At 36.7% G+C, this 25,979-nt stretch overlaps 1 protein-coding gene across 16 annotated transcripts in view; it reads right to left on the bottom strand.

The window, feature by feature from the left end:
- LOC108966534 (poly(rC)-binding protein 3) overlaps positions 1-25,979 on the bottom strand; it is a 134,831-nt gene that overhangs the window by 45,199 nt on the left and 63,653 nt on the right. For 12 of the 16 annotated variants that reach the window (XM_018929493.1, XM_018929499.1, XM_018929500.1 and 9 more), the window contains 2 exons: positions 2,173-2,502; positions 288-758 (listed from right to left, as the gene is read on the bottom strand). In XM_018929493.1, coding sequence (XP_018785038.1) covers positions 288-368 — 81 coding nt within the window. In that variant the 5' untranslated portion in view covers positions 369-758; positions 2,173-2,502. Of the gene's footprint in view, positions 1-287; positions 759-1,790; positions 1,810-2,172; positions 2,503-25,979 lie in introns of those variants that run through there. The other 4 variants (XM_018929494.1, XM_018929495.1, XM_018929496.1 and 1 more) reach the window with 2 other exon arrangements.

Here is a 25,979-nt window from a genome sequence, read left to right as displayed (position 1 = left end):
TTCGGTGCAACCGAAGTTAACATTTTTTTTGAGTTAAACACTTCAGCAGCTTTTGAAATCAACTTTTCCAGCGTTTGCTAATCTCAATTACCAATAACCAACCTTCACAATATTTTCTACCTCACTGAACACTTGAGAAATGAAATTTAATTAGATACTAAGCATGTGTAAATATGTGCTTATGGATATTTACTTACAACTGTGCGTCTTTATACATGATATTGTGTTTGTATTTATACGTATATGTATGTGTATGTGTAGTTATGTGCGAGCTTTCATCGACTTACCTTGCCTTGCATTATCAGCCTTATTGTTAATGTGACTGATTCGTCGGTTTTCATTGGCGTACTTGTGTTATTGTCTTCCATATTTGTTGTTGCTGTTATTTTTGTAGTTGTTGTTATTGTTGGTTACCTTCTTGCTGCGGTATTTGCGGTTGTAATTTTGCTACGATTTACTATTGTTTTTGTACGTTTCTTCACTCAATTTTGCTCGCTGCAAACACACTAGCGAATTTCACTGCAACACTCACACACACATATAGCTGCTACAAGCTTTTCCTTTAGCGGTGGTTGAGTACGCTTCGTGTGTGTGTGTGATTCTATTGAGATATCCACTTTCTGAGTTAGTTACTTGTGCTGATTTCTTACTTTTAACAACCTTTTGTTGTTTACTATACTTTTTTTCCTGTATTTTCTGCACTTCACTTTGACTTTTACTAAACTTTTAATGTACTTGCTGTAAATTTATGTGAATACCTGGAATTTATGTGATAATTTTTTAGCTGTTTATTAATTAAAATTGATTTACTTTCAATTGTGTGGTATATTTTATTAACCCGCATACACGTTTGTATATGTGTCTGTATGTTTGTGTGTATATGTATATATATCGCTTACTGATATAACAACAATAAAAAGAAGTTAATTAGTTAATGCATTAATTAATTGCTGGTGTCTTTGAGCGTTTGCTTGCTAAGAGTATCCTAGCACACCGTCAGCAATGAAAGTAGCAAGTGTGTGTGTGCTTTCATTTCACTTAATGCTGAATTGGCCGTTTGAGTTGTGCTTATTTTTTATTTTTTATACACTGCACAGGAGTCCTCTGAAGTTTATAATACTCAGAAACGTCGGATTCCCTAAAAAATATATGTAAACATATAATCAGCGTGATGAGCTGAGTCGATTTTGCCATGTCCGTCTATATACGTGTTCGTCTGTGCGATATCGACCTGAGAGTTTGTCCACCACTTTTTCTTCCCAAGAAGCCGCTCATTTTAGCATACAAACTGAACGGTCGGAATCAAGCACTTGCTTGGAAAATGTTTTCTTTGACAAGATATCTTGACGAAACTTGACATAGATTATTGCCCAAGGCAACGGCAAAATCACCGTAAAATTTTTTCAGATTGGAGCATATATCTGTCATATGAACTAACCGATCGAAATCAAGTCCATAAATGAGAAACGTTTTTAGTTGACAAGACATCTTCCTGAAGAAGAGGTAGAATCTTCGGCCAAATTGTTCAAATTGTAGCTGTCATACAAACTAACATATTAAAATGAAATCCTTATTCGAAAAACTATTTTAGTTGACAAGATAACTTCTTGAAATTTGACACAGATTGTCGTCTAAGATAGCGCTACGAGCTCCAAGGAAACTGTAAAGATCGGACCACTATATATATCACGTTTTTGTATTAACCACTTTTTTTTATATGTGCAGGGTATTATAGCTTCGGTGCAGTCGAAGTTAATGTTTTTTCTTGGCTTTTTAGCTCTTGTATTTACTTCAACTTTAAATTGCCTGATAATTTTTACTTGTTTGAAAAAAAAAAAAATTAAAAATGCACATTAATCACTTTGTACGTATTTGTTGCACGCTTTTTATTTGCTATTGTTATTGATGTTGCTTTACACTACACTTTTGTGTGTTGGTGTATGCTTTTATTGTTATTATTTCTCTTTTCTATTTATTTAATGGTCAATTGGTTAGTCGGTTGGCTGCGCGCTCGTTCGTTTGCGCGCTTGCGGTTGATTGAACTTGGAGGGGCGTAACAATAACAAAAAATACAATAAAAACGTAAGCAGAACAAACGGTTTTGCTACACTTTTAGCCGGCTTGCGAGCGTTATCAGTTAATGCTTAAGCGTAGATTTTTATAGAAATTTACTTTTGCTCTTATTTATTTCGGTTATTTGAACTTGCTGCGGTTGCTGCTGTGTCTTGTTGCTGCTGAAGTCACACTTTTATTGCCCACGACGCGCTCTGTGCGATTGCTGCCGCTGTTGTCGCCTACTACAATCACGACCGCCGACTGACTCCGCTTGTAGTCGGAATAAATGTGCTTAAAAACACAACGCTGTGTTGTTTTTGGTTGTATTGAGTTGCTGTGGTTGAGCGCGCGTCAATTCATACAATGCATACACAGCGGCAACGAAAGACGTCTACGAGTGCTTGGAGCGCGCGACCGTGAGGAACGCAGAGAAATGCTTCGAAAATCCTGCAATAAAGAAATGTCAGTTAGACAGCCACTCATTAGTGATAATTAATTACTAATAATACTAAAATAAATAAATATATCCGTAGTTATGTGTGTGTGCGAATATTTGCAGCGCAAATGCTGTCAAATGTCAACTATGAACAGATTAATTTCTGTTATAAATAAATAAATATGAAAAAAAAACAGAAGCTCAAGCGCCTAGTGGAAAGGGGTAAGTGTTTCGTGTAAAAGGCCGTTTGTAACTTGGCAAGACACGCAAGCACATTGCACACATACACTAAAGAGAAGAACACACACACACTCCCTCTCGTTGCTTGCAATTTTGTGAAATGCTTCTGGCGTCATTTGCCGTCGCTGTTTTGGCACATAATTAATTTAAGCACTGTAAACATATTCTGGGCATTAGTAGCTAGCCAAACGTTTGTTTTCTTTGTTGCAGTTAGTTAGCAAGGAAATTACCAAATCGCCTTGAATTTGCAAATACTTCCGGTATATCAAAGGAAATTTTATAAAAGAGAGATTGGCACAAAATTGATGGGGAGATGAAACAAAAAAATATGTTTCTTTGTGTATATGTACATAATAAATAAAAGCAAAAAAAAAAAAAAGTTAACATCTTTAAGCCTTTAAGAGTACAAAATATTGCTTACAACCTACATATATACTATAATGCTCCGATTTGACCAATTTCTTGGGAGATATCTTTTCTAGTAAAAAAAGTTTTTCATACAAGCACTTAATTCCGATCGTTCAGTTTGTATGGCAGCTTTATGATATAACGGTTTCGACAAATGAGCAGCTTCTAGAGGAGTGCCTAATTAATGTATATACAGACAGACGGACATGATTAAATCGCCTCAGCTTACCACGCTGATCAAATATAAGTATATATATATATTTATAAATATTTTGTGGGATATTCCACGTTTGTTCTGGGTGTTGCGAACTTAATACGCATATATCCTGTTCAGAGTATACAAATATATACATATACATATATAATAACAGGCGCAACAGCAGCTGAGGGCAAGCGGCTGCACTTCAGCTCCCAGCTAAACAAATTAAGCCTTATTGAGCAACTAAGTGAATTTGGTACGAAACCTGATTCTTTCCCACCCAAGAAGCCCAATGTCTCTTAAGTTGTAGGTTTGGGAGGCATGAATATGTTCCGTCTTAACTGGGTGAAGGCTTGGTCTCGTCATCTTACGCATACGCTTTGCATACCACCCAATCCACCTCTCCCATTTCTGAAGGTGTTCCTTTGGGTCAAAGTAACCTTGAAGGAGCTAAAAGGCCTCGGTCAGCTTAGGTGTTTCGTCGGCCAGCTTTTCTGCCTTTTCATTTCCTTCTGTTGCTACCACGGATAGCCTTAATTGCCGCTTGGCTATTCACTAGAAGGTTTATGGACTGTTTATGCTGGTTAGCGCAGAAGCTCACTTGACACCTGCTGTTATACCGAAAGTTTCGGCTTGAAAGACTTTATTGTAGTCATTTAGTTTGAAGCTGCTTTCTGTGGAGTTCAATACCAGAATAACTATTACCGCTCATTGAAAACAAACTTTGGCATGATCTTTTGATTGCTTTTAAAACAGTATTCAGGTCTTGACCCTCTTCAAAGTTGAAAATATATGAAGTAATATGTTAACAGCTTCTCAGGAGTACTTGGATGAAAAATATCGCTTTGGGTTTACTAAAAGTTTAGTAAAAATAATATATCCTGCCCTTTTAAGTACAAACAGTTAAATTCAAATCCTGTCATTAACAAAATAATGCAGATGTGTATATAAACCTCTATTATGAAAATAAATATCATTGAAAGAAATGTTGTTTACTCACTTCCTGACGTTAATGCATTACAAGTACAAGAGCGAATACCCGCACGCACACTGTACTTTACATGAATAGAATAAAGGAATGCAAATGTTAGTGAAGAAAAGAGAAGGGAAAAGTGAATGCAGAATAACAGTATTAACAGATGATATAAAAATTTGCATGTAAGTGCAGAGCGAAGAAAGAGAGGGAACGATACAGAGGGAGGTAGTGAAGGGAAGGACGTAGCGATATATAGGGTGTAAAAATATATGGAGAGTGAAAGGAGATAGATAAAGAGAATAAGAAAGAGAGATTAGAAGGAGTGAATCAAAAAATACATATGTGAAAATTAAATGCGAAAAATCAAGAAGGAATGAAAAAAGTGTTAGAAAAATAAGCGAGATAAAGAAAATAAAAACAAATAAATTTCATGAAAAAACTAATCAAGAAATACCAAAAAATTTAAGAAAATACAAAGAAAAACCCGAAGAAAAAAATAAATAAAAAACATTTAAAAAAACTGCAAGCAAATACAAGAAAAAAACAGAAAAATAAAAGAAAGACGACAAAAAATTCAAGAAAACACAAAACGAAAAAATTTTCTAGAAAAGTACATACGAAAACAAAAAATGTAATAAAACCACTAAAAAGTGCTTGATAAAAAGTCAGCAAAGGAATTCCAAGCAATGAAATTAACGCAATGCATTAAGGACTTAAGTACACACACATTGTTTGCCGTTGTTGTAGATACTTTTTGTGTCGGTTGTTTGTGGTGCGCCGAGGCGGAATCTCAGACGCGCACAAATAAATGCATGCTCGCCATTAAAAAAATGCATTTCGGCGGCAAACAACATCAATAGCAGCGAATTATATACTTGCTCGACATCACATACACACACACAGGAAAAAGTTGCAAGCAGCATGTCTGCCGTAAGCAATGGCGACACACATGCAAATATGTCTACGGAAAATAAGTGCACAGAAAAATACAGTTGCCTGCGCTTATTTGTTGATAATGTTGTAAAAATTTCACATATAACTTGATTGCGGCGACTCATTACACGGTACTTTTTCACAAGCACATGCAATTACAAAAGCATAAGTGCGTATAAGCATACACATTTACATATGTATGTATTTACAGCAATTGTAAAAAATTACGCACATCTGTTTATTTGCAGGAAAAATACAAAATAATGAGCGAAAATGCAATTTTTTCGCAAAGTAAATTGAAGCGGCGAGAAGTTAAGTGGTTACGAAGAGAAAAAGTGCAAAAAACACATAATACAAAAATAAATATACATATGTATATAAAAAAAATTAAAAATATATAACCAAGGAGTAAGGACGTAAAACATAATTAAAATAAAAGGAACAAATTATGAAAATCTAAAATGAAATATATATAAAAAAAAATACGAAAAGAAAAAAAATATTATTTTTTGAATAAATAATTATAATAAAAATTTTAAATCGTCATAAAAAGCCAAAAATTGAGCAAAAAGTAAATACTATATAAAAAAAAACGTGATGGCAACCACGCACTGCACCCTGTGAAAATCTGTTGATTTAACTTTCATTGACGTATATTACACCAACATCTCTGATGTTGCTGCTGCCGCCATTACACATTATCATCCATAACCGAAGAAGTACGAATGTGTATGTGGCTGTAGTTCTTGTGTTAATAAAATTTTACATACAACTTGCATCAAAATTCAGCCATGGAAAATTAAATCACAAAGAGCGCAGTATTAACGCACTCAGACGCTGATACTACAGACAAGTGCCGTGAGACGCATCGGATTAATGTGCTTTTGAGTGGCGGCAAAGAATAATTCATTACACAGCTCGCTATAAATGCAGCCAGTTAGCTGCTGGTGTGGTTTACTGCGGAAATTTGTTTTTGTTGGGAGCTTGAACAGACTAAATGCGCTCAAGATGCTGTATGATAGAGCAGAACAGCGTTACCAGACTATGAAATTTAATATGAGTTTGAAAACCAGATTCGGTGCCACATCGGAAGTGTGAGCCCCCCCACTTGATCTCGAGAACGCGGGACAGTTAAGAAAGAAGTGCGGATTTAATTCGACTCAGTTTTCTTCTATACAGCTTCTACAGCTGGTGTTGGGTAAGATTCTCAACCTTACAGCATGGACCCCAATAGGGCTGTTAGAACCTTCACAACTAAGCCAAAGTAAGGCATTCTTTAACCGGACTTGAACGCACAATTATTGAGCTCAAAGCTAACATCATCGCCATGCTGCCAAGCAACTGGAATATTCTTCAAAAACGAAAGTTCCATACACTAAGTTGATTTTGGTCATTCAGTTTGTATGGCAGCCATTAGATTGCATGCATTATCGCCTTAGAGAATAAATCTTAAAACTTCGTGAAGATATATTGAGAAATAATAAAGATCTCCATACAAGCACTTTATTCCGATCGTTCAGTTTGTATGACGGGTATATGCTATAGAGGTACGCTTTCGGCGGCTCTGACAAATGAACGGCTTCTTTGGAAGCAAAGAATGTGTGTAAAATTGCATATCAATATCTCAAAAACTGAGGAACTAGTTCGGGTATGGGCGAGGTTCCAAATTGTGGGAGAACATTTTCTATAATTATTTCATCACAGGACGTTTCTAAGACTTAAAAGCCTTGAGAAAAAATTTGCAAAATGATTCATTAATATTTGCATAATGAAATACTCAAATGAGCAGTACTGAAAAGCTTCAGTTTATTTCATTTCTCAATTTATAATTTCTAAAACGGTCTGAGCGCTGCTCACTTCAAAACAATCAGTCATATTTTCTTTCAATAATAACTGTATTATGCATGTGCAAGTTTTTTGCTATAATTATATTGTCTACACAAAATAACAACGACAACAACAATAGTAACGACAACTACAATAATATCAATTGCAACAAAAATATGTAACAATAACTACAGCAACAACAAAAAATACTAGAAAATGTCAAAACATTTAGATGACAGCATGAACTAAGTTGGAACGTCAAAGATGATACAATTTGCTTTGTGTATGTGTATATATTGATGAAGACGGCAGCAAAGAGCTTTTGAAGTTTCAAAATCAATTTGGTAGATTAAAAAGTCGAATAGACACACTTACATACTTAGAGAAGGTGAGGCAGAAGCAGCGGAGCAACTTAAAATTATTATGAAGTATCTATGTAAGAGAGCAAAGGCAGATATACATATGTACGTAGTCACAGTAATATGACAATAACTACGAATCGGAAAAGTAAAGACAAGAAACAACAACAATAAAAATAGAAATAATAACAATAACAACAACAAAAGAATAAGTCAACAACAACAATGTGGAAATCATATAGAACACAACGACGCGAAAACAACAACAGAATAATAAAACAACAACTACAACATAAAACGAAGTAATCACCAAACAACTAGATAAAAAGCATACAGTTACAAACTAGTGTAAACAGCTGAGTACATATGTACAACCATTCCACATATACAAATAAAGATACAAATGTATCTATGTATTTTGTATCATTTGAGTAGATGCAAAGATATTGTAACTGAAAACTTGTCAAAACTGCTGCAGCTGCAACTGCAATACAGAATTTGAAGTCTCTTATTTTTGTGTTGTTGTTGCACTTATTTATTCTTTTCATAATGGCACATTTTCGCCGTTGTTTTCGTAGTTGTTGCAGTCATGAAATTTCTTGATTTCAGTGAATGCACAAATATGATACACTTGTCGTGGACTCAGCTTCGGAGCGAGTATTTTTCGCCGTTACTTTGCAATTTGCATATAAATACGACATATGTATACAAATTTGTTGCTGTTGTTGGCGTTGTTGCCGTGTGCGCAGTCACTGCTGTTGCTTGTGCAGCATCAGTGAATATTCATAAAAGATGTCATGTACACAAAACTTATTGTAACTTTGTATGAATGTATGTATGTGTGTGTGTGTGTGCGCGCGCGCGTGTATACCAATAAAGGCAAGGTGGCGCGGAGCTGAGCCAAAAAGAATACGGGCAGCGATGAGAACCTTATTGTAAGTATGATATCAATGACATTGCAAGCTACTCACATATACACACTAAGAACAAGTAGGAGGTGCAGATACGTAGGTGTACATGTGTGGGTGTGTGGGGGGAAGGATGGCGGTTGAGCTCTAAATACGCGTAACGAGTGCAGCAGATATAGGTATGTACGCGAGGAAATTGCAATAAAAGTCACGTCTTTGATTTACTTACTAGATTTCATTTCAATAATATCAAAACACGAAAAAACAACAACAATATTAGCATAAAACTTGTAGAGCGATATACATACACATACACATATACATACATATTTAATCGAAACGGTACGAGCGGCGTGCGACTTGTCACACGCTGTTATAATAGTTAGAAAAAACAACGACGACAACAACAACAACAACAACTTTAATAGAAATAATAGTAAGTGCATATGCGGTTTCCAAAGTTGAAATAATATGTGGATCAGTCTGGAAATTGTTGTTTAACTTATGCATGAGAATAGTCTTATGCGCAACAGTCGTAGATATAAGTATGGGCCACTCTGTTTATTCATAGAGAATTGTCAAACAAAAAATTTAAAATAATATTTACATTTGCATGGAAAACGGTATTTATTTATAAGATCAAATATTAAAAATATATATAAAAATAGCTAACAAAAAAAAAAAAAAAATAAAATAATAATAATAATCATAATAAAATCAGCCAACTATATAAACAGAATTTTAACAATATTAAAACAACAAAAAAAAAAAACAACAGAAAAAACGTTATGTCCGGCTGCAGCGAAATGAAATGTTGTCAAATGAAAAGTTTCCCATACAAGCACTTGATTTCGATCGTTCAGTTTGTATGGCAGATATGCCAGAGTGGTCCGATGTTGCTGATTCCGACAAATGAGCAGCTGCTAGGGCAGGAAAAAATGGTGATAAATTTCAGATCGATATAGGTTTAAATCTACGCTGTACCCAGACTTTTGCAAGCCACTGTCCAGCGATAGTTTTAAGCTGAAGTAAGTATATAAAAAGTGGCAAACTGCGTCTTTACACACGAGACGCTTTATATTAAATCAATCTGGCAAATGCACACACATACATATACTTTATATATACATATGTATGTATATGCCATATATGGCATATGTAACGTATATGTGAGTGTGAAAATGCGCAACGACTAGTTTCTGGTTACTGATATCCAGTTTTATTTCTAGCGCCAATTGCATGTCAGCTTGTCAGCGAATCTTTTGCCATTTCCCTGCTGCATAAATACTTATTCTCCCCGTATATACAGACATAAATATATGTGCGTATGTATATATGTTTGTTTACCTGTTTCTTGGCATCGACTGCTTTTCTCTTTTCTATAATATAACATGTTTTTCGCAATTTCCTTGAAAAACAGTGGAAAAAATCAAATTTATATTTGAAAAGTTTATTTCTTTTCGTCAGCTTTTGATGAGAAACTGCATTGACCCACTGCGCGTGCAGCAGCTGAGTGGTAGCCATGAGAATTTTATTTGAATCGCAAAAGGGAAAGTGTAAAACTATTTTCGGACGAATGTGGCTGAAGAACGTGAGTGTCAATAAAGTTAAGAATAAATTATAAATGAAGAGATGTAAGCAGAGGATATTGAAAAAAAAAAAATGTTGTTGCCAAGATTAAGGCTGGCGTACACCTATGCTCTTTCAGCTCCAACTGCGTTGTGCAGCTAAAAAATAAATTTTATTTCGAAGACGCGCAATTTTCAACACTTCAAGTTGTCGCATTCAAACGTATCTCGGTATAAGTTTGTCAAAAACCATCAACATTTAATATTTGATATGGCAACCCTATCTAAAATTTACAAACTTGATGAGTTTTTTTGAAAAGCTTTCATTTGATACCCATATAGTTAGAAAGCAAATTAAAAATTCATTCAAAAAAATTTGTAATTCTCATACGGTTTAAGTATATTTAGAAACATTACAAGCAGCATTTTAGGGAGAAGAAAGAAATGTTTAGGTAATATAATTGGAAAGCTAATTACTTGCAGAAAACACGTTAAAATGCAATATTTTATCAAAATTCTTTTAATAATCAGCTGCTTTAAAGAAAATATTTACAGAAAAAAATAGTTCAGTAAACGTTCAACTTGATTTGATCCATGGTCAGCAAAATACCTAGTTTTTATCAATATCTCTTTTACTTTTTTAACAAAATATTTGACTACGTATTATAGCTTCCCATACAAAGTCCACAGTCTGTATTACGTTCGTTCCTCAAACGTTTTTGTATCCACTTTGTAACGTTTCATTTTAAACAAGTTCATTTCTCGTTCGCCTAAAATATACTTAAACTTTGACTGGTTGAGGATGTAATAGCGAAAAGAGGTAATTGTAGCTCTGCCGGCCAATTACAATGATTTTCAAGAGAAAAGCAATACTGCAGCAAATCTGCAGCATGTCAATAGTGGTAAGTATGGAAAAGAAAGTGGCACAATGAGCGTATAGCAGCAGAAATAGGTTAGTACTGGTAATGATGGCTCAGCGTGTATTTCGACGAGCTCACATACATGGTTGCACGGAGGCAGCACTGGTAAGCTGCTGACTGCAGTGTTGCCAGCTCTTTTGTTTTGCGGTGGTTGAAGTGGTTTCGCCATTATGGCCTCAATAAAATGCTAGTTGGGAATTTGATAGTTGTTGTTCAAGCGAACTACAAAAAAAAAAAAAAAAATGTGGGAAATTTCTCTATTTCGACTTATGAGAAATTTACCACATTCTTTTTAAATTGATTGATTATAAATGAGAACTCGTGTTATTTGAACTAGCGAATGCTAACGGTACTTTGATATACGGTGGGATACAGATCGATATATTTTGAGTACGGACTTTCAATATTAAAAAAAAATCGAGAAAGGCTCATTATAGACCTTCAAACTATCAGGTTACAATTAGAGGACTCATTAGAATTTAGTGGCAATTTTTTATAGTTAGACTTGATTATAGATGTACAAAAGAGGTTAATTGGATCTCAAGTTAATGATCGTTGGAAAAAATTTTATCGAAAAATAAGAGGAAGTCGCCGAGAATGGGGACTCTTTGACAGACAATGTATTCCTTATATTTCTTTGGACATCCCAAAGGGTTTATTTGGATCTAAATAATGCTCGCTGGAAAATATATATCAAGAAAAAGAAATCGCAGAGAATGTGTCCTTTTTTAACCAAAATGCACTATTACACAAAAAATTATATCCAGAAGTGTGAAGACCGCTATACTCGGTGATCTCGTCTGATGGAAACTATCTTCAATAACATACGAACATTCAGAGCAACATGAAATCTCACTATGACCTTCTCTATAGCGTTAACCTCATCGACACTTAACTTGGATTTAATACTTCAAGGAATTGCAATTCTACGCGCAGCCTGGATTACCTTCTTATCACCGCTGCGTGGTCACCAACAGACGCGTGAAAACATAAATAATTTTATGACCTTTCGTGTTTCGATTGAATTTCAAGGAAATTTGCACTTTCACATGGCTTATGGCAATTTTATATACTCATTGCAGCGCAACAACAAGCAGAAAACACTATTGCCGCTATCACCCGCATCATCCTGACCACTTATCCGCAGAAATTCTAACGCTGTAGGTAGTCGAGCGTGCAGTCTGGTATTTGATTGGCGCAGTATAAAGAAATACTTATACATTGCTGCTAGTACGTGGAGTGGTTTACAGTGGAGGCTTCGAGATTAGGAATTATCAAGTAAAAATAGGTTGACAACCTCAAGTTAGCCGTACTATATAAGGTATATACTGGTAGGTAATAGAGAGCGGGGCCGATGATCTTCGAGCTGTTAACATCAAGACACACGTATTCAAAACAACGGAATAACAACTCCTCAAAGAACTTTACTGTTAGTCAGTCGTTCCCAATTCTATGTCAAAAACTGTGCGCTCGGGCAGCGGCATTATATGATTGTATTTCTGGTATTTTGCGTTCATTTCTGCATATCTCGCGTAGGTATTTGGACGCTTTTCCCCGCTAAGCGCACAATACGAAACTAACGGTAACGCGGTTACGCTTTGTTGTGTGCAACGTTGTAGTGGCTGCGAATTTGGGGCGGTGCATTCCCCCCGCCGATTGGCGCAACCAGAACACAGCTTGACAGCCAGCATCAGCGAATTTCCCTTTATACCTAAATGCATTTAATTTAAACAATAGCTGGAAGCTCGAGCTGTTGCTTCAATCAAATTATTATCGCTCGATGCTCACAGCAGTTTTGCCGCATTAGCTTCCGACAAAGCGGCGATTGCTTGTATTACTAGAAGAGGAGGAGAGTGCATGTACTGTGAGCGACTCAGCTCTTATAAGATTTTCAACAGAAAAGCGCAAGAAATATTGTTTTTTTTTTTCCAAAACTGAATATTTGTAGCAATGCTTCGCTTCGACATTTTTAGCCGCCGAGCAAATGTTATTCAAATTTTTTCTGCTTTCTGCAATTTTTTTTTTCTAATTTATTTTTTATTTTCACTTTGCTGACAGCTTTCGGCAGCGCGACTACCGCTGTGGCCTTAAAAATTTGCATAAATTCATTACTTTCAAGCAACGAAAAATAGAAAAAAGAAAAACAAAACCGAAAACAGCAACAATTACCGGCTTTGGCTGGCAAAAATCTGCTAAAACAAAAAAAAGTTATATTTATATTTTTCTATTTCTAGATGTTTTCCACAATTTCTTCTACTTCCTCCCTTCTCATGTTGCAATTTTCCATTTAGTCCAGTGGATATCTTAAGCTTAAGCTTATCTTTAACCATTTTTATTGCCGCTAAATACTTGAAGTTTTAGTTGAAAATTGTAAAGCAAAGCTCAGCAAAATTCTAATCGCTAAAGTCCAGGCGTTATATTCAGCTATTTTCTTTCAGTTAAGCTTGTGCTAAACATTTTATACGCATTTTCACTTCGTCGTTTGCAATTTTGGTTGCTTATATGGGTTACAATTAAAATTTTTAAGCACTCTCTGTTTCAAGCTTTCAAAGTTCTATGCCTTTTAAATGAGTGGCAAGTTCTAGTGCGATAGAAAAAAATAGTTTGGCAGCCACTGTTTGCGAGGATGTTAATTAAATTTTATTTAATGGAGCTGAAGTAGGGGAAATTGTTAAGAAAAATATATAAGTTATATTCTAAAAAAGAAGAACTGAAATTAATTCTAGAAACACACATTTTTTAGGTCACTGTTAGGCTGATAAGCTGGCATAGAAGGGCGTCCTTGCGCCGCCATCAATAGAATGCGGACATTTCTTCCCTCCCTCCGTATGTATTCTACTACAGATAGCTGGGCTTCGTGGGAACTTGGCCAGCGCTGGGGTATCATCGATTCATGCGCTAACGCAAAATCCTTTTAGTGCAAGATCGATTGTAAACAATCAAATGGGCTCTTTGCATTCAGTAAGACTAGCCGCTCTCTAGTTGTAGGGGTCTAAACTTGACCTAACGGCATTCATGCTGTAAGGTTGAGAATCTTACTCGGCGCCATCTGTAGAAGTTGTATGGAAGAAGACGAAATGGAATCATCCGTACACTTCCTTCTTAATTGTCTTGCCTACATTTAGGAACAAACTTAAATGATGTGACCGAGTTATTATCTAGTATAAAGAGGACTGTCTAAGGTCCAGGTATTTTGAAAAATGTCAGTTTCGAGAAAAACCCGTTTAACGTTTTAGTTCCGGCCCAACCAATTTGGGACGCTGGCTCAGCAAAATACTCCGAATTTCTCCGAAAATAATTCGAATTTTGGAAAATCCTCTTTTAGACATTTTCTCGAAAGGTTAAACTTTCATTTTATGACTAAAAAAATTAATGCCCCCACTAACTAAGGGTTAAAGATTTGTAAGTAAATTATTTATTTTCTTCAATAAATATTTATGAACGTAATTTTGGTTTTGCACCCGCAATGCAGAATTCACCTGCGTGTTATGCTTCTTCTTCTTACAAACTGAAAATCTACTTACGGTAATTAAAATTCAAAAACTAAATCGATAGAATTTCCAATCAAATACAATTGCATACAAGCTTATTCAAGCAACGAATGCACACATTTTTATGTATGTTTATTGTATTGAATGCAGTGTTTGTATATATAGGCATTAAGCATTTCGGAGCGCACACAGCAATGGTGAGTACAAAGCAAGCAACTGGGGAAATGTGTTTTGATTACGCAAAATACCAAAAATATTGCCAATTTGAGAAATTCGAATTTAACATAAATTTTGTGCACTTAAAGGGCTAAGCTAGCAGCAAATCGAAATGAAGAGAGTAAAATTGGTAATAAAATTGCAGAAAGTCGACGCGAATTCCCACACGCAGCGCAAGTTGCAAGCAGAGCACAGTTATACGTATGCACACATACACACACATATACTAAAGTTTTGTAGAAGCAACAAGAACAACAAATATTAGTATAAGTATATTAGGGTGGTTAAAAAACTTTGTAGAGCATTCAATGTCCTACAATATTTACAAACCCAAAACTTTTTTTAAGTAGTTGAACGCTTTCAAGGTTTGAGTCTTTTATTCTTCTTATCGGACAGATATAATTAACTGATAGGGGTAACTGTAAGGCGGTGTATATCCCAATACAATGGGCTCGTACTGGGAGAGACTTTCTGAGAGGTATCTAAAACGTATTTTTCACAGTACGCAGCGAAAATTTTTTTCATACTTTGGACCCACCCTAATGTGCATATACCGCCAGCAGACTTTGTGACTATTGCAATGATAATATGAAAATAGTTTTGTAAATATGTATATGTATGCATGTTGTTGCAGGGGTTTCCGCAGCTGGCAGACTATTGCCGTCAGACGGCGGGGGGCGCTGTGACGGCGCGGCAAAACCAATATACAAACAATAAAGCAATAAGCCATGAAAATGGTCAATGATGCGAGAAAACTTATTTCCAATTTAATCCAGTTACAGTTACAGTTAAAACGGAAATGACCGAACCGGCCATTGAATGAACCAAACTGGCGGCGAGCGGCACAATGCTGAGTGCGAGGATTGCGGGAGTGCCTTAAGCAAGCGTATTCCTGCAGCGATTATTGTACAAATGATATGCTTACGCTCGGCGCTTTGTAAGTGTATGAATTTGTATAGCATTGATAAGCGCTATGCGAGAATGTGGTGTGATGGCGCGTTGGTGGATACTGCTCCTGCTCGGTGGACCTATCAGGCCCAACTCAATCGGTTTGGCACTGCTTCGCTGCATGCAAATAATGGTGTTTTGTGCGTGTTGATAACATTACAGCCCGCTTGTGCAGTGGGTTGGCGTTAAGCGAGTGTGCGGCGCGACGGCCGGCAGCGAAGATTACGCAAAGTGTAGCGAAGCGTGCATAAATTTCAAGTTCTGCACAGCAAGCGACAAAAGTGAGATTGTCGTAAATTGAAAGGCATAAATGGAAATAATTCGAGCGAATTTAAATTTTGCGCGCATACATGTCGTTAAAGGTGATATTGTAAGTATGTATTTGGGTAGATTTAATGAGTTTCACAATAGGTTTTAAAAAGTTTGGACGAACTTTTTTGGGTAAGAAGGGTTTGGGTTTGAGAAAGATCTTACAAGTTCAAAGTACTTTCAGTGTGACTAAGACAAACAATTTTATTTTGCGGTGAATTTGGTCGAACCACCGAACTGCTGTGGAGCCCACGCCATGGTAAAAGGGAATAAATGCAAAGAAGTGATTTTTTTATTCTGGCATCACCATACAATTTCACTTTTATATATTTTTATGTAAAATTTTAACAATACGCCTAAATGTAGGCTATATTATATAATTTTAAAATGCTAGCATACATTTAGGATTGAATACACTTTAACGTGACTTTATTGAGTGGTCAAGGCTGTTGATTAAACGCATTTACACTTTCATTACTTGAATACCACTCAATACTAATTAAAAATGTTTTCAAAATAGTTTTGTATTAGTTCACCAAAATTTTTTTCTCAAAATAAATTATTTTGTAAATAGCTTAAAAATATTTAGGCGATTAAACGCATATGACTTTTTGTAAAGATTAAATGTATTTTACTGTAGAAAAATTAGTAGTTTAATACTTAAAAACTCTATTGGACATTGTCTCTGTGAGTTCTCTAAGGACGTCAGATTCAATTTCTATTATATGGCGGCATTTGTTTGCTGAAAAATGTACTCTATTTCTATATTGTAACTCAGGACCATTATAGAATCCCCTCCAAGTTTGTGCCCCATTCTTTGGCAATACTTTTTGCCGATATACTGCCAAGATAAGCTCAATCCTACAGGACTATCAAGATTGAATTTTTTCTCGAGCGGATTTTTCGAAACCCCATTTTCAGAGTCAGAAATCTTTCTACTCGGAAACGGCTGAACCAATAGGAGATAGAGAAAAAAATATTTTTAGCTAATAGAAATTGGAAGGAGAAAATGTGTAATATTATTGGGGCCTGAGCTTTTGTAAAGCTAAAAATGCAAAGACACCGAGTAAAGAAATCTCGAACTTGAAAAAAGAAATTTATAATCCAGCAAGTGTGTGTGCGACTTTTAAGCTGAGTGCGGTTGTTCCGTAATGAAATAAGTACCAAATTTACAAACATAATCCACAGAGTACCAATTTATCGTTTGCACTACTTTTTGCAATGTCATTTTGACCAGACTAACAGCTAAGCTCGGATAAAGTTATTTGTCTCTCCACTACAAGTACGTCCCAAGGGTGTGCTTCAGAGCAGGCGGAGTTTCGGACGTACGGGCCGGGATATAGGACGTTTGAGGCACAAGACGGTAGCGAGGCTAAAATCACTTGCAACACGTAGGAGGATTGTAAGTCTGTGTCTGTTGCGTTTTCATTCTGTGATAATTTAGAGTCGAGAATATTTAAACTAGTCTCAACTCACAATGACAAATTTTTCATGTTTTTTTGCAACATTTTGCTTTTGTTCCGTTTGCTGTCTATATCGGAGCGGAAAATTTCCACAATGAGAGCGAGTGTGAGCGAAGTCTGCAATTTGTATGGGACCAATTCATAAATAATGTATTTACTTGCATTATGTATATACGTATGTATGTGTGTCTATAAGCAAGGTTCTAAGGCTATATGCTGTGTGGACGTAAACTAAGACTGAGTAGCAGTGGGCGTAGAGCCAAGAGCGCATGGCGCAATGTAAGCGAAGGTGAAGAGGTCAAAGCGCTTTGCTACTAACTGGCATAACGGGGTTTGCGGCTACACAATTTGTGCGCAACAAAGCCCAACGGGGGAAATCACTGCGCCAGCAGAGTACCTAGAGTACTTGTACCAAATTAATTTGATAATCCCATTCAAATATGCTCCAGTTGTGTCTCTCAAACTAAATATGAAAAGCCGAAGCCGGCCGTCGGCCCAAACAAGCATACTATATACAGCATATACACATAGTATGACAGCATCAGTATTTAGATTGTCCTGCAAGGCTCAAATTTACCTGTGTGCCTGCACTCACATATATTCATACATTCATACATCTGTATATACGATAAAGTAACTGGAACCGCAAAATTTTTGGAAATTTAGTGCAAACTCAGCAAGCAAACGCCGACGGAGTTTGACGTGGCAATGCTACCAGACGTTTGGCCGGCACATGTCATTACTAACACAAGCACGTAACGACCATTCGAGTTGTAATGTATAGGCCAGCTTCATTTACTGACTTCGAAGGGTTGGTTTGTATTCTTGGCAGGCCCTCCTCAACTTATATATAATTTATATAATTCGCACAGTTTAGTTGAACAGTTTCTTTCTCCTTCGTATGAGATCTTTGAACTTCCTGGAGGGTTTATGCAAAATTGTGTTGCTATAGCGGTAAATTTTATGGTATAAATTATCGTACTAAGAGTTAGAGAGATATAGGAAAAGAGAGAAAGGGCATCTGTCCTCTGTTGTTTTCTCTCTCTCTCTCCCCATCTTTCTATTTCTGTCTCTCTCTGTATACACTGCCTCACTATCAGAAGGATAGTGTAAAGAATTCTTCGTACAGCAATGTCCCATGTTTGTTCACAATTTTTCGAGACACTTTCAGTAACTACACTTTTCAGTAAGACTAACACCCTAACGGTAGTGAGCTACCACTTATATCAAGTCGTAGTAAAAATTTCGCCTTCAATATACTGAAACTCAATCACTGCACGAGTTAGTCTTCGTATCGTTTATGCATGACCCGCCTCAGTTCAGCATCGCAAACTTGTCTCATTCGCCTTTCTATATCAAAAATGACAAAAGCCTACACACGACACCTGCAACCCTCACAAACAAACATCTAACGGCAATGGAGACCACATCGCACCAATATATTGGCATCTTCATGTTGTTGGTGGACCGGTGTCGCCTGCATATAAGTTTTAATTAAATGCCACTTCATATTTCTGACAACTAAGGCTCGGTAATTTCAATGGACTGATATTTTACATACACACACATACAAACAAGTGTATATGTATAGAAATTTATGTAGATGCCAAGTGCATTAGAGCACAATGGCATAAGTTTTGACTAACCTCCGAGGCGCCATAAGTATGTACGTGAGTACTTAAAGTAAATTTGCTAGAGTCCTCTTGTCACACAACCTCAGCATATACATACATATGTGTGTCAGTGTGGGTTTCTACATACTACTTTCTCTATGCTGTGTTTGCTTGATGTCTGTCTGCTGCTCGATTATCTCTTCGACGTACACAAATGTTTGAGTCATTCTTAACGAGTCGAACTGAGTGGATTTCCAATTCCCACTTCTCTCCCATAACTTCACAGTCTAAGTCTCCGACTCCTCCTCTGCTTTTGATATATAGTCCATACTCAATTTAGTGCGCGCTCGTCTCTCTAAATCTCCGTTTTCACCATTCGATTTACGCTATTCGTTGCATATCGAAATTTATATATTTTATAGATGGAAGATGCTGGTGCTGGTAATTAAATTTTATGGTTTGTGTACACATTTCACTTAGTTATGCAAAATTTCATCCTCACCCGTATACACACACACTCATAGATATGCATAAATCTAATGCCAACAGGGTCCTGTAAGACCTGTGTGGGCGCTTAAGAATGTCGAATGTTATTGGTGGTGAAATCAAAACTGCTGACCAGCAGAAGAGACGCCAGCTATTTGGTGCTGGAAAAATATGTGTCTTTAATTAATGACAAATGAGCCCATCAGGGCGTGTCGAATGGGCAAATATTTGTGTGAAAAGTCAAGGATTTCAACTTACACTTTCCAAATTGCAAGCATACAATATACAAACAAAGACAATATATATAACTGGCTAGGGTATGCTTACACAGAAATATTCGAAATTTCCATAGAAAGTGCAAAGAAGCTTTTGACCGAAATGGAAAGTTATTAAAATTATGACCACAAATATTGTATTATAAGCAAGTCGCTTTCTGTTGGTTCGATAGTGTGTATGCCCTTGATATATATACATATATATAATATATAAATTGTAAATATATTAAAATATATTATAGTCATGATTAATATGTGTCGCATGCAAAATTTGTCAAAATAACCGTAGGCGTAATGATAAATTAATTAAGGAAATTTCTTATGCTAGCTGCCAGCAGTTGAGAGAATAATGATTAAATTTATGTGGCTATTTGGGCATAAAGTTTATGAATTTTGTTAGTGCTGACGAAAAAGTGCTTCAAGAGGGATAAATATAGCATTTAAGCGAATGTAGTAAGGAAGTGCTTGGGACGGATGTAATAGATTTAAAAAAAAGGCAGATTCTAGAAATTTTAGAAGACCGAAATATTTCGCGATGGCTGCAGAAATTCATTAATAAAATTTCAACATCAGCAAACAAGAATTATAAAAGAGACATTTTAATATAAAAAATTTCAAATATTTACCAATATAGTAACAGGTGGACTGAAAAGGACGTAGGTTAACATAGAACCCAATTTTTGATAAAATTTAATTTTATTATTCTATATATCCGAGGGTGATAAACAATTGTAGCGATCAAAAAAATTTTCAATACCATTTTTACAATAATTTTGCTCCAAACCTCAGTCTCTGCGTTTACCTCTTCCTTCTTTGCTCAATACCCTTCCAGCGAGCATTCTTGAGGTCTAAGAACAGCAAATAGTTACTGGGGTCACATCTGAAGAATATGGTGGATGCCGAAGCAATTCGAAGTCCAGTTCATGAAATTTTTACAAGGCTTTCATTGATTTATGACACGGTGCATTGTCTTCATAAAACAGCATCTTCTTCTTCAAATGGAGCCGTTCTTTCGCGATTTTGTACTTCAAAGACGCCAATAATGCTTTGTAATTGTCGCTGCTGTTAATGGTTTTTACCTTTTGAAGATAGTCGCATGAAGATTCTAAAATGCTGGTGCCCATAACCTGGTTCGCCGACTTTTGCTTATTTCCACGCTTTGTGGTCGGTTCGTCATCTGCAGTCCACTAGGCTGTCTGTCGATTGGACTCTGGTGTGAAATGATGAAACTGTGAATCATTGTCACAAATATTGACGCAAAAATTCGGCTTTATAATGCTTGAACATATGCAAAACTTCTCCGAATCATGGACTGGTCGTTGTTTTTGGTTAAAAGTGAGCTTGTACGGCACCCATTTTTAGCTTTCACATGCCCACATATGCATTCGCAATGTAACCAATATTTTCCTTTGAACTTCTCAGAAACAAAATATAATATTCCTTGAGGTATTTCCTCAGCTTCGATCTTGGTAAGTACGAAAGAAAGAGTACGAAATCTTTGCTTATGCGCAAATTTAGCGCTTCCTTACTTATTTTTGATTAATTTTCTCCAATTGGAAATCGACCACATTTTTATATTGAGGAAACTAATTTCGATCCTATAAACCTTATTAATTTTTTCTTCCTAATCACTTATTTATTACTTAATAGGTTTGTGTGAAAGCGCCTATCAGCCATATTTTCAGTACAGTACCGAGAAAAAAATATAAAAAAAATCACTAATACATTTTGCATTAGTAGTAAACAATATTTCGATTTTCTTCCATTGCATGCCACAGCAATAAATGAAAATGGTTCATTTATAATCCATAATCCGAACCATTTTATTACACACGCATGACGGACGCACACACACTAACAGCAATGAAATGAAATCCAAATTCAGATTTCATATATACAAACTTACATACTCGTATATACAGCGAGCTTTGTGTCCGTAGGAATGTGTTGTTCATAGTTCATGAATTGCTGAGTGGGGTTTAAAGCGCATTGCAGCAGCAAGCAATTGTCCCCAGCGTGCTATATACAGTTATGTATGCACATCTACACAAAGGCACATGCACATGTGCGTTTTTACTTGTGAGTTTAATCGAATAAATTCCAAAGTTTAGTTATGTGCCAAATTGGCGGAGGTGCCGAGGGCTTGACAGGCATACACACACAGTCAAATGTGCAGGCGCTCTAAGTATGACACAGAAATGTAGTGATTGGGGTGGTACGGCTGCCAACGCTGGAGATTGACCTCTTATTCGCCTCTAGCTTTTGTTTCGAAATTTCAGTGGTACAATTCTTCTGTTGTACTAAAATGTGTGGGCACATATGAGCGTATGTGTGCGTTTGCAGAGGGTGTGCATGTGTATGTGTGAGAAAAGCCTAAAAGCTTGATTTCATTAAAATGAGTTAAGAGCGGGGGAAATGGGCGCATTATTTTGGAAAGTGGCAAATTTTTGGTTTAATGAAATTGCCTTTACATTGTAATCATGCCAGTAGAGAAAATATGAATATGTGGAACATTAGTTTTAAACTTGAATTTTTAGAACACATGAGTTATTTTCGACAATAATAATAGTACTAAAATCACTAGACGTAACAAATTTTAGTACTAAAATAAAGCAATCGTCACTATGGTTTGCGAATTTAGTACAAATTTAAGAAAACATGAGTACTAATTATATTTGTACTAAAATCAATTGAGCGTGAAATTTTTAGTACTAACATTAGATTGTGGGTTACTCGGCTTGCGAATTTAGTACCAAACTCAAATTTTAGAACATGAGTATTTCTGATAATAATATTAGTACTAAAATCAGTGGACCGTAAAATTTTTAGAACTAAAACTAAGTTTCTGGAAAAATTTTAATGCGAAAATTTAGGAGCATATTATTCAAAATCTAAAATAAAGCGATGCTTACACTGCCGTATTTCATAATTTTAGTGCATGGTACTAATTTTATATAAATATCTACTTAACGATTCTCTATAAAAAAAAAAGCATTTATTTTTTATGTTCTAAATTTTCCTACAGGGTTTTTTAAGCATCACCTGTATGGATATGTGCCTCCAAATGTCATATATTAGTAAAAACGGCAATTTATTCTGATATGATCGAATGATATACCAAGTCAGCGACACTGAAGATTTTCATTAAAGCACAGTTCTTATATATTTGCTGTTGTTTTGGTTTGCTTATTCAAAATTGAACAAGTCATTTTGATAGGCCATCAGCAGCATCATCAGCTTCAGAAGTGCCAGCAATACAATCATTAGTGTGGCATTACTACCGATTAAGCATAGAAACGCATACGAACACTACTTGCCACACTAATAGGCATACATAATCAGACACACCCACACAATATTTGCAATTGCAGCAATCATCAGCATTATTTTTGGCAACAAAGCAAATACTGCGTAAACACTGAGCAAACTTGCAAGTAAAACAAAATAAAAAGGCTTGCTTAATGGCAAACAGCGCGCTACCGCAAAGGAGCAGCAAAGGCTCGACAAGCGTTTTGCTTACACACACATATGCACAAAAGTCTACATGGAAATTTTGTGTTTTTGCTGACTCGACTCGGCATTAAGACACAATGTGTTGGCATTTACACATTGGCCACATTTGCAGCAAACGCACACACTGCCAGCATTCCGCCGCTTACCATGAGTATTAACGCAAATCATGCCATCAGCTTCAAAGCTGGCTATATGTCAGCCAGGAGGCAATTCATCATTGGCGCGCTATGACGCAGAGCCCTTACCAGCGCCAGACCCCTCGTAACAGCAGGCAATAATTGCCGACAAGCTTTTGCGCTTTAGTCGGCTCGTAATTAAACAATTGTTTGATGAACTCTCAACTTTTTTACGGAGCTTTATTTTATTTTTATTGTTACTATTTATTATGATTTTTCACACTGCGGTCCAGCTTTTTTCCACGACGGCAACGTGCAGCAGGCAGCCGTGAAAGCGTTAACTTTTTACCTTTCATTGCGACTAAGTCTGCCACTCTGTTATGGAGCCACTCCCACTCTCTAACGCCAGCATACCGCTAACGGTCACGTCGAAGCCAGAGAAGCCGGTAGGCACTTTGAAAATGCAATTAATGATGGGTGCTTACCGTGTATGCCTGATGTTATGCCATTTTAACCCCGGCATGCTGCAGGGTAAACCCAGTAATCGTGTCGACTGGTGTCGAAAGAGAACTTTAAGGAGGTCGAATGCAAAACAAACAAAAAACAAAAAAAAAATGGCGTAAGTGAATTTAACTGATCAGTCCACTACTTTTACTCTATTTTCTTTCCCCATTTCTCCCTCTCTCTTTCTTGCTCTATCCCTCTCTTTCTTTCATTCTCTCTATTTAACTGTCTCAACTTCAAGAGTTCGACTGGTGAAGGAAACAGCATATATGAAGTTCTGGCAATTCTTCTCTTCTTGATTGGTGTAGACACCGCTTACGCGATTATAGCCGAGTTAACAACAGCGCGCCAGTCGTTTCTTCTTTTCGCTACGTGGCGCCAATTAGATATTCCAAGTGAAGCCAGGTCCTTCTCCACTTCCTCCTTCCAACGGAGTGGAGATCTTCCTCTTCCTCTGCTTCCCCCGGCGGGTACTGCGCCGAACACTTTCAGAGCTGGAGTGTTTTCGTCCATCCGGACAACATGACCTAGCCAGCGTAGCCTGGCAGTTAGAGGGATTTTTAATATACTAAGCATTTCTGCTTCACTTAAATTTTAGCACTGACTACAATAAACTCCAAAAATAACCTAATTTAGCGTTTGCAAGTTGGCACCAAGGTAGGAAATACGGTTAACTTATTCGAAAATAATGGATCTAGTTGGCTTGACTTTCTTTACATACAGTTTATGTTAGCTTAAGAAGTCGATCTTAACCGGGATCCCACTTCGAAAGCAGAGAAAACCGATCCTTTGTGGTACCTAAAAAATCCTATATACTAGATCATAAGGTAAGGCTGTGGAGATGTTGCAAAGGGTGGACAATGGAAGGGAAAGTGCCGGGACATTTCCACCTCGCCCTCCTCCATACAACAATCGACAGGAGTTTTATGGGCATCTATGCCTATTGGAGTGTGTCAAGTAAGAAATCTTAAGATTGCGGCAAGATGAACTTTGCTCAAGGTAAGTACGAGCATAATAGATGGACCGTGGAGGATTGATCTAAACTTCAATGCGGGGTTCTAGAAATGAAGAAACTCCTTGAGCGGGATAAGGCCCTATTTAGGTGTTTTCAGCATCAATCAAGACGTCATCTGACGTTCATTTACGAGAACACGAAGTGTATGAGTTCATCCACTATTTTGGATATACCCTTCGAGTATTCCTTACTGGGCAGCCGCACACTATGGTACCTATTAAAATTATATATTGTATAGACTGATGTGCGACCGCTTGCCACAATTATAACAGGATATTAACACCACACACTTTTATCGCTAGTAATTAATATTTATTGTAAATTATTTAATACTGGAAATTGTGTGTTAAATTTTATTCGAGTTCGTCGACGGACGTGGCCATGACACCTGAACGCACACATACGCACTCAAACACATTTAGATTTGATTGCAGGGCAAGGCAGTTGAGCAAGCACGCAATTGCGTTCGCACGTGTATATGTATAACAAATGCATGTATGTGTATGTGATAGAAAGCGGCAGTATCCTTTTCCATACAAAGGCACACACACTCATACAAAGTTGGAGTTGTAATGCCAGCTTTGGCAGAAACAAAGCGCCCACTTGTGAATAATTAATTTCGTACACGCGCATAAAAGGATGAAAACAACAACAGCAACAACGCATTGCTGGCGGGTAGATATTTACTTTTTAAGGCTATGCTATTAATGTTTGTTTTTGTATTTATGCGCGAGTGCATCGTAATAAAAGTTCAACCAATGGAGCACTGGCTATATATTAGCAACTACAAAGGTAATTAAACTCACACACATACACATACATACACGCGCCCGCTTACTTCATTTGAAATTTATGAGTTATGTCAAAAAGCGTCCAGTCTCATTTTGCATAGCGGTTTTTGCATAATATTTATTACAATAAACTAAATGAACAGTGGCGTGGACACCCCCCCCAACCCCCTTTTGCCATACAAAGCATGCTGGCACAAGCTATGGAGGCAAGGTGTAGCGCAGTTGGGCCGACCGCGCAGCATCAACTGGATTATAATGCAACGCAATTAACTAAGCGAATTAGTGGCACACAGCTGTTGTGCAACCATGCGGTTGGGGTCAATCAAAGCGCACTAAAATGCATATGGATTAGAGGGATACGCGCATGCCGAGCCAAATGGAGGATTAGTCAAAGTTATGCAGTTTGTCAT

The sequence above is a fragment of the Bactrocera latifrons genome, unplaced genomic scaffold (genome assembly GCF_001853355.1).
Source record: "Bactrocera latifrons isolate USDA-ARS-PBARC rearing strain unplaced genomic scaffold, ASM185335v1 scaffold_163, whole genome shotgun sequence".
NCBI lineage: Eukaryota > Metazoa > Arthropoda > Insecta > Diptera > Tephritidae > Bactrocera > Bactrocera latifrons.
The sequence above is the reverse complement of the archived record's forward strand: the minus strand, read 5'-3'. Positions and strand labels throughout refer to the sequence as shown.